This window comes from Cotesia glomerata, linkage group LG7 (genome assembly GCF_020080835.1).
Source record: "Cotesia glomerata isolate CgM1 linkage group LG7, MPM_Cglom_v2.3, whole genome shotgun sequence".
NCBI classification, from domain to species: domain Eukaryota; kingdom Metazoa; phylum Arthropoda; class Insecta; order Hymenoptera; family Braconidae; genus Cotesia; species Cotesia glomerata.
The window spans coordinates 23,099,659-23,109,206 of NC_058164.1; the positions used below are offsets into that span (position 1 = coordinate 23,099,659).

General features: G+C 30.5%; 1 protein-coding gene across 1 annotated transcript; it reads right to left on the reverse strand.

Moving 5' to 3' along the window:
• Positions 1 to 1,273: 1,273 nt before the first annotated feature.
• Positions 1,274 to 9,548, reverse strand: LOC123268445 (enoyl-[acyl-carrier-protein] reductase, mitochondrial). Its single transcript, XM_044733493.1, has 3 exons — positions 8,997 to 9,548; positions 1,660 to 2,112; positions 1,274 to 1,595 (listed from the first exon to the last, which is right to left on the reverse strand). Exons 1-3 carry the CDS (start codon positions 9,423 to 9,425, stop codon positions 1,371 to 1,373), a joined length of 1,107 nt encoding a protein of 368 aa, XP_044589428.1. The 5' UTR covers positions 9,426 to 9,548; the 3' UTR covers positions 1,274 to 1,370.

Sequence of the window (9,548 nt, forward strand, 5' to 3'; positions counted from 1 at the left end):
AAAATTGTTGAAAATAAGCCATTTTTTCCCGGAGGAAACCCATGTAACCCCTTAAAGTTATTACAAATTATTTTTGTCAATTTTATTTATTAATTGCTTCATTTTTGTTGGTTATAATTTATATCTTTCACTAGTAATTTATGTTAACAATTAATACATCTTTAATATTTCTTCAATTTTCATACTAATTATGAATTAATGAGTGATAAAAAATTGTATTTTTTATTGTAAATATACGAAGAAAATATATTTAATATTACAATAAAGTACATAGGGTCGTTATATGTATAAATAAAACTTCAAAATTTACACATCGAAGAGTTAAAGAGAACATTAATTTAAAATCGTAAATAATAATTTTTCAATCCTTAAAGGATCTTTAAGGAGATCCAAGTACCCTCCTAGTGTAAAGAATGTCGATAAAAAAATAATACGTAGAAAGTACTTTTGTTGTGCATCTTAAAATTAATTTTTTAATTAATTAATAACATTTTTGAGGCAATTTCCGATAAGTTTACTCATTAAATAATTATTAACATTTAATTGACTACTAAAAAATATAACACTCTGAATTACCGGTATACACTTGACAACACTGCAAAAATTTCCTAACCTTAAAATTTATTTATGTTTACTATCCAACTAAAATGACTAAGATCTTCTAGTATTTAAAAAATCGCGGTTACTTTTGCGCCGAGTAACTGCGCAAGCGGTGTTGCCAAGTCAAATACGAGACTTTAAAGAACGGAAGTTCCGAGTGATTTTTCATAAAAATATAAAATATCTCCGTATTACGTTCGGAAAGCTACTTTTTTTATTGTTTTAATCGAAAGCTTATTATTTTTTTAATTAAATTCAATGAAAATAAAATTTTTTTAAATCGATAATTGCATTAAATTCTTAACCAAATACACGGATGGTGGAATCTTCATTTACCTACATGTAAAAATTACAATTTTCAAACCTAATTATTTCACTAAATATCCCGGAAACTTACTGTTTTTTAATTTTTTTATTAATTATTAGGCTACGTAGATTGAATTTACAAATTTTCAGGAAGTTTTAAAAATTTGACTACTTCGCGTGGATCTCCTTAAATAATAAATAATAAATAAATAAAAATTTATTGTTTCAATAGTTTATTTTTCACAATAAAAAAAAATACATTTATAAATGAAATTCTACATGAAAAATGTAAATAACCTTTTACAACTTGTTTCAAAATTGTTTCTATATAACCTTAAAATTGTATCAACTAATAACAAGTATTAAAAACTAAAAATAATTATTTTTATGTCTCTTCAAAATCCGCCTTAAAAAAATAACTTATTGTATACTTATGAATTACAAAATTGTTAAAAAGTACTTAATCAAGCCGTAAGATCAATAATAAATTTAACCCCAATTTTTCCGTCCATCTTGAGCGCCTGCGCGATAGCTTGTTGGTCAGACAACTTAATTATTTTATACGGCGGAGGTTGTAACTTTTTAGTCTCAAATAACTTTCCTATTTCTTCAAACATTTTAGAATTTTCCTCCGAATTTCCATGCACCTTTTTCCAAGCCGTCATCCAAAATCCTTTAATCGAAATATTCTAAAAGAAGAAATCAAAATTAACCTCGCGTTTTTTCATACCAAAACGCTAAAACAAAAATCACCTTGAAGATCAACGCTGAAGCAGGAACAGTAAGCGGTTCTCTGGACATGGCGCCATAAGTAACTATTGTGCCCTCAGCTTTTAAATGCCTGAGAACATCAACAGCATTCTGACCACAGACGCAATTGAGGGCCAATTTCGGCGTTGGTAGTTTTTTACTCTTGAAGAGATCTGTAGTCCGCACTTCGCTTTCTGTCAGAACTTCAGTGGCCCCAATGCCCTTGAGATCTTTCTTCAAAACTTCGATATCTTCACGGTCTCTGACAACGTTTACGCTATTGAGATTCCAAGCCTTGCAAAGCTGGATCACCAGTTGGCCAACCGCGGAATTTCCACCGTTTTGAATCACAGTGTCACCTGGCGAGAGTTTTTCAAAATCTTTCAGCATTCTATAGGCAGTGCAAGGATTGACGATGAGCATACTAGCTTCTACGGCGCCCAAAGTTTTGGGGATCTGAAGAAAAACCACTCGTTTTATTAGCAAAATAGTTCACTTACGCCATATAGTCTTTGCTATTTCTTTCCTTTTCAATCTCTAGTGCTACCTTTCTCATAGACTATTTATTTGCTTTTACTAATGGTTGTTTTTGTTCAACTAAATGGTTTATTGACAATTTATAAAAGACAAAACGGTCCGGAGCTTCAAAAATTTTTTTGGTTATTTTGAGTATATTATTTTAACAGGTATTAGTTTTGCACGACTCATGATGCGATAAGCATCAGAGAGTGCTTTACGATCGAAAAATTTTTTTCGCGTCATTTCGGCAACTATTTCTATTATTATAGTCTTATTATTTCACGGAATCAATGTATTTTGCATACTATTATCAAGATAATTTAATGGAGATGAATTTAACACTTTTCAAAAATTGATTTAGTGTAATAAAAACGGAAAAAAAAAATTAAAATAGGTCAAAAAGTTTTCTTGTCCGTCATGTATGAAAACACTGTAACTTGCGAAAAAATGCATTAATTGAGTTAAATTTTTTTTTTTAATTATTTGAAAGAATTGTATACAGAAAGAAAGATTTCTTGACTGAAGAGTAAAATTCTTGGCTCAAGTAAATTTTCGGTCGCCCAAAGGAAGACCGAAGTTGTCTTGGCCGAAGTAAAAATTTTTCTTGAAATTCTATTCTTGGTGGAAGTAATTTTTTCTTAATTCAAATTATCCACAGATTTGGTAGAATCTAGCGCCAAGTTCCGTTCAAATCCGTTGTAAACAGAGCGCCAGACTACCGAGTGTGTTTACTGTAAGCAGAACGGTATTTCGAGGTTGCAAAATTTTATTTAATTCTACGGTACTTTTTGTTCCTAAATTTTATATTATAACAGTAATTCATACTTTATTTTACTGATATTAGTTCATTATATTCAATTATAACAATTAATCTACTTGAAATTATTAAATTTTATCAACGTAAACTATAGCAAGCTCAAAAATTTCGATCCTGACTTTTTTTCGATGTATATAGTGACATGCCACAGACTAAATAATTTGAGAATGCATGGTAATCCTCCAATAGATGGGAAACTATAGTTAAAAAAATACATTTCACAGCTTCCATCTATACTCGCCAGGGTGCGCTGGAATTATTTTTTACATAAAATGTAGCTTCAAGGGGATAGTTTGCTATAAAAAATGCAGCCAACCCGGGATTTAAGTTGGTACCAATTGTAAATTTTTATTATAATTACAAAAAATACTAAAATCTGAACAAAAACAGTTTCACTGTAAAAAAATCGCGCCAAGTCCACGTTCATAAGACTATTAAGAAAAAAGAATTTTTTTTTTTCTTTACAAAAAGATATAAAATAAAAAAATTAATAAATCCAAGTAACCGATATGATTGTATAAGATTTTCGGAAATTAAAAAAAATTTTGTTGTAAATTTAAAAATTAAAAAAAAAATTTTGGAACGTACTTGGTGTGCGTCATTGTGTATTTCAATTTTATTAAAGTCCTAGTAAATAGATTTTACGAATTTCATTAAAAGTAAAATATTTTGCAACCACGCACACTAAATACGTTCCAAAATTTTTTTTTTTAATTTTTAAATTTACAACAAAATTTTTTTTAATTTCCGAAAATAGCCAGTCCCATGGCTAAGCAGTATAACGCTTGTCATGCTTGCTTGGGACTGGTGAGGCGTGGGTTCGAATCCCGGTGTGAGCTGAAATTTAATTTTCAGTGAACATCGGTGCTCGTAACTCACGCCGGGTTGTACAGGTTTGGGTTTTTCGATGGTTTCCCCAAGCCCTGTGCTACCGGTGGGGCACAGGCAAATGCGTGCAGTTTCCCCAAAGTCGGCTCATCGCCGCATTACTCTCCAGGCTGAAAAAGTATGTAATACCGCCAAACTTATTCTGCCAAACTTAATGTACCGATCAGCCTGGAGTCCCCTTCCGGTCTCGGCCCGACCCCCATCGAGACAGAAGTCTGAAAAGCGGGGTTAAAATAAAAAATAAAAATAAAAATAAATTTTTAATTTCCGAAAATCTTATACAATCATATCGGTTACTTGGATTTTTTAATTTTTTTATTTTATATCTTTTTATAAAGAAAAAAAAAATTTCTTTTTTCTTAATAGTCTTATGAACGTGGACTTGGCGCGATTTTTTTTACAGTGAAACTGTTTTTGTTCAGATCATAAATACTTGATACAAGAAATTTTTATATTTGATCAAGATTTTTAGATACTTTAGGGAAGCAGCGCCACCTACTTCAGCTGAGAAAAAAATTTTCTCATCTTAAGAAAATTTTTCTCTTGAATATTTGATACCCATTTTAGATTATTTTAGCGTGCAATTATACAGATTGAATGAAAAAAAATGATTCAATATTATTTGATCTTCCCATTTGACATATTACTCAATAGAAATATTAATAAAAATTTACTATCAAGATATTTAATCTTTTGAAGCAAGAAAAAAATTTTCTCAAGACAAGAAAATTTACTTCTGTCAAGAACTTAATTTTTTGAAGCAAGAGAGAAATTTTCTCAAAACAAGAAAATTTTCTTGGCTTAAATAAATTGTCTTGGATTAAGAAACGTATTTCTTGAAGCAAGGGAATTGATTATTGTTGGAATAAGTGAAATTTCTTGTGTCAAAAAAAAATTTTTTTTTCGCCCAAGTAAATAATTATGAAGAAAAATATTTTCTTGGCTCAAGTAAACCTTTCTTTCTGTGTAGGTCACCGAATGCAAATGGCTAGGTAATTCAGTGTCGTTTATATACGATTAATAAAATAAAACAAAAAGTAGGAGACTGTATATCTATATATATTGTGTACATTTATCCCACTAGAGGCGCTTGCGCATTATCGTGCTATTTCAGATGTTTCATATATATTTTTTCACATCCTTTATTTTATTAATATCCCATAGTTAAATGAGCATTATGAGTCGTGCACTTTTGGATTTTCCAAACTTTTTTAAAATATCGTGAAATCCTTTTAATGCCATAAAAATTTTTTATGTTCTCACTCTTTTCACATACCGCCTATCCCACGATGTTATTTTTAATTACAATTATCTCATACTTGGTACGATCAATTAATTTCAAATTTCAACAGCGTATGTATTGTATATTCTATTAGCTATGGGGCAGTAGAGCACGACAAATCAGATGGTTTCAAAAATTTGAATTTTAGATTTTCTCAATTTTTTGGCATTTTTTAATACCTTCCAGGTAAATTTTGATTTTTTTATCACTGGTTCAAAAAATATTGAATTTTCAAAAAAAACTGCTCTTTTTTTTTGTTTTTTGCTCGTAACTTTTTAATAATGGTCGAAATTCAAATTTTTTTTCAAAATTTTCGTCTTTAAATGCCCTTTTCAGAAAAAAATATTCAAAGTATTTTTTATTGAGATTTTTGAATTTTAAGTTTTTAATCGTGTTTTTAAAATTGTGTATATTCTTCAATTTTTTTGAAAATTTGCTATTTTGAACTTCTATTCATCCTTCAACTTTTAAGCCCAGTACAGTAATGGGCTTTACATAATTACTATTTTTTATCGATTTTTAAAAGTTAAGAAATTTTTTTTCCGCTATAAATTAGTATCAGTACCGATTTTTACACTCTATACTTCTTTTTTACTTATTAAAAATTGATTTTAATATGTTTTTCCTCCCAGTAGGAATTTCAAAGAAATAAAGAAAGGCTAATTGTAATTATTACAAACATTTAAATTTAACTTCTACTAATTTTTCCGACCGTGATAATATAATTCTTTTTTAACCCGTTCCTGCCTTTACGGTCATTTTTTTCTGCTAGTATAAATCTAATTCAAGTGGATGGTAATATTCCATCTTCACTAACAATTTGGAAGTACTACAACTACCATCGTAGTATAGAGTTTAAAGGGAGGGGGTAAAGTCAAGTATTAACAGCTACTGAGAGTTAACAGTATACTGAGAAGAAGTAAGTGGAGAATGACCCGGTAGCTTAATGGTAAAAGCATCATACCGGCAATAAATCAACAGTTATAAATACCTCACTCCAGATGCTCTTCGAAAATATCAATAGCTACTTCCACACATGGAAACTTAAAATGAACACCTCTAAATGTGAATCAATCCTATTCCGACCGACATTAAAAAACGCACATTGTGATGCCAGAAAAAATTGGAAAAATTTCCAAATTCAAGAAAACAAAAACTCAAACAAACTAGTCCTTCATAAAGACGTAGTAAGATACCTGGGTGTTTACCTAGACAATAAACTAAACTTCTACTCACATATAGACACACGAATTATCAAAGCAAAGAAACAATTTAAAAGCCTGTCTAGATTATTCTATTCTAAATTTCTGAATAAAAGAGTAAAAATTTTGTGTTACCAACTCTTGATTAGACCAATAATCACATATGGTTGTCCTATATGGTTTAACATCCCACCTATTGAAATGGAAAAGCTGAGAAAATTTGAAAGACAATGTCTGAGAGCTTGTCTGAACATGTACAAGACACCTGACTTAAATTACACCAAATACTATAGTAACCTCACACTCTTAAACTTAGCTAAAATAGAGCGTATCGACAACCATATCATACGTCTATGCCGCAATCATTTTGCTAATGCCTCCTCCTCCACAATAAACAGCTTAATATCTGGTCCATTTTACCCACAACCAGCATATTTTCAAATAGCAATGAAGTCGGGATTCACTCCTCCCGAAATATTCACTTACTTGGACAGTCTGGGCTACATACAAGACTCAAACAGTATACCCCTAATATACCACGTCAAAAGAGGTCCCAACACAAAAGCTATTACTTATGACCCAAAAGCATTATCATTCTTAGACCTGAAATACTGCACCTTAATACCCCTCAAAGATACAACAAATAAACCTCATTCCCGCAAAGAGTATTGGTGGCTCACTTAATCACAAGTTCTTTTTCTTTAATTGTTTTGTTGTTCTCTTTTAATAGCTTCCTCTTTCTTTTTTGTCTTCTTGTTCTATTCTATTATCATGTTATATTTTTTAATTTTAATTGTTGTTGATTTAATGTCTCTCATGTACTATTCTAATAACGTAAGCCTTTTTTATGAAAATCAAGTTTCTTTTTTAGGCTAACTAGTATAAATTATGTATTAACACTTTATGTATTTAACACAATAAGAATAAAAAAAACTATATTATTTACTTCACTATGTACAGCCCCTGAGGCTTATCAGGTATTAAGAAATATCATTTATGTTATCCTCTATGAGAGCCCGTATGGGCCATTGTGGTAGACAATTTTTTTTAAGTAAAAGGGCTTACGTTTTAACTTGTGTATTATTTTTATATCTATGTATCAATGATTTAAATAAATAAACGCTTGAATAATAAAAAAAAAAAAAAAAAAAAAAAAAAAAATGGTAAAAGCATCCTGACATGTAATCGGGGAGATCCAGGTTCGATTCCTGGCTTGGTTAATTTTTCATGGACTTTTTCAAAAGTTACTCTTCATTCTCAGTGGCTTTCCATCGTTAATACTTAAAAATTGAGTTGAACAGATACTAGCATTCACCAGCTAACTAGTGTTCAAGTTCGATGGTTACCCATCGACCTAACTCTCCAGGGACGATCTGTCCCAAATTGTTAGTGAAGATGGAATATTACCATCCGAACAAAAACAGTTTCACTGTAAAAAAGTCGCACCAAGTCCACGTTCATAAGACTATTAGGAAAAAAAATTTTTTTTTTCTTTACAAAAAGATACAAAATAAAAAAATTAAAAAATCCGAGTAACCGATATGATTGTTTATGATTTTCGGAAATTAAAAAATTTTATTGTAAATTTAAAAATTAAAAAAATTTTAGAACGTATTTAGTGTGCGCGGTTGCAAAATATTTTACTTTTAATGAAATTCGTAAAATCTATTTACTAGGAATTTAAAAAAATTGAAATACACAATGACGCACACCAAGTACGTTCTAAAATTTTTTTATAATTTTTAAATTTACAAAAAAATTTTTTTTAATTTCTGAAAATCATAAACAATCATATCGGTTACTCGGATTTTTAATTTTTTATTTTGTATCTTTGTAAAGAAAAAAATTTTTTTCCTAATAGTCTTATGAACGTGGACTTGGTGCGACTTTTTACAGTGAAACTGTTTTTGTTCGGATTTTAGTATTTTTGTAATTATAATGAAAATTTACAATTGATAACAACTTAAATCTCGTGTTGACTGCATTTTTTACTGTAAACTATCCCCTTAAAGCTACAGTTTATGTAGATGTAATTCCAGTGCACCCTGGCGGCCATAGATGCAAGCTATGAATCACTTTTTTTTACTGTAGTTGCGTGTCTATAGGAAGGATTACTACACATTTTTATTTTATCTAGTCTGTGGTGCTGATATTCCCCATCGAAAAAAAGTCAGGATCGAAATTTCTGGGCTTACTATAGTTTGTGCTGATAAAATTTAATAATTTTAAGTGAATTAAGTGTTATAATTGATTATAATTAATTAATATCAGTAAAATAAAGTATAAATTACTTTTATAATATATTATTTTGGAAAAAGGAGAACCATATAATTAAATAAAATTTTGCAACCTCGAAATACCGTTCTGCTTACAGTAAACACAGTCGGTAGTCTGGCGCTCCGTTTACAACGGATTTGAACGGAACTTGGCGCCAGATTCTACCGAATCTGTGGATCCACTTGAATTAGATTTATACTAGCAGAAAAAAATGACCGTAAAGGCAGGAACGGGTTAAAAAAGAACATTTAAATTTACTTTCGTGTTTTTTTTTAAACCGCTTATATTATATTAACCGTACTACCTAAAATCTAAAATTTACTGTAAAATTACCAAAAATAAAAAAGCTACAAACCTTCATCAAAAGATCAGGTTCGTAGGTCCCGCGGTTGGTCCAAGTACCGATATTGTTAGCATTAGGAACCACGCGATCGCCAACTTTTAAATCAGTAACGTTCCCTCCGATTTCAGCGACCTCTCCAACACCTTCATTCCCCGCGATAGCGGGCAAGGAAGGACGGCTTGGGTATTTACCTTGCAGTGTATTAATATCTGCCGGATTCACTGCCGACAAAAGCCATTTAACAGCAACTTGGTTAGCTTCTGGCTTCTTGTCAGGCACTTCTGTTAACTTTAGAACCTCTGCAGGATCTCCGTACTCGGTGTAAATCCACGCGCGTCCCTTTTGCTGACAAGACATACTGAAATTACGCGAGATACTTTTTTTGTACACGGAATTAGTTTTCACGGTTTTTATAAACAAGTTACCTAGAGCACGAGACATTTTTTACGAGACGGCTAGATATTTTTTGTCACGGTTCACTAGAGTATATAGTAGAGTTTAAAATGTTTTGATTATTGATACTGTTGGTATATAGTTTATAGGTTATGATTAATAAACCACAGT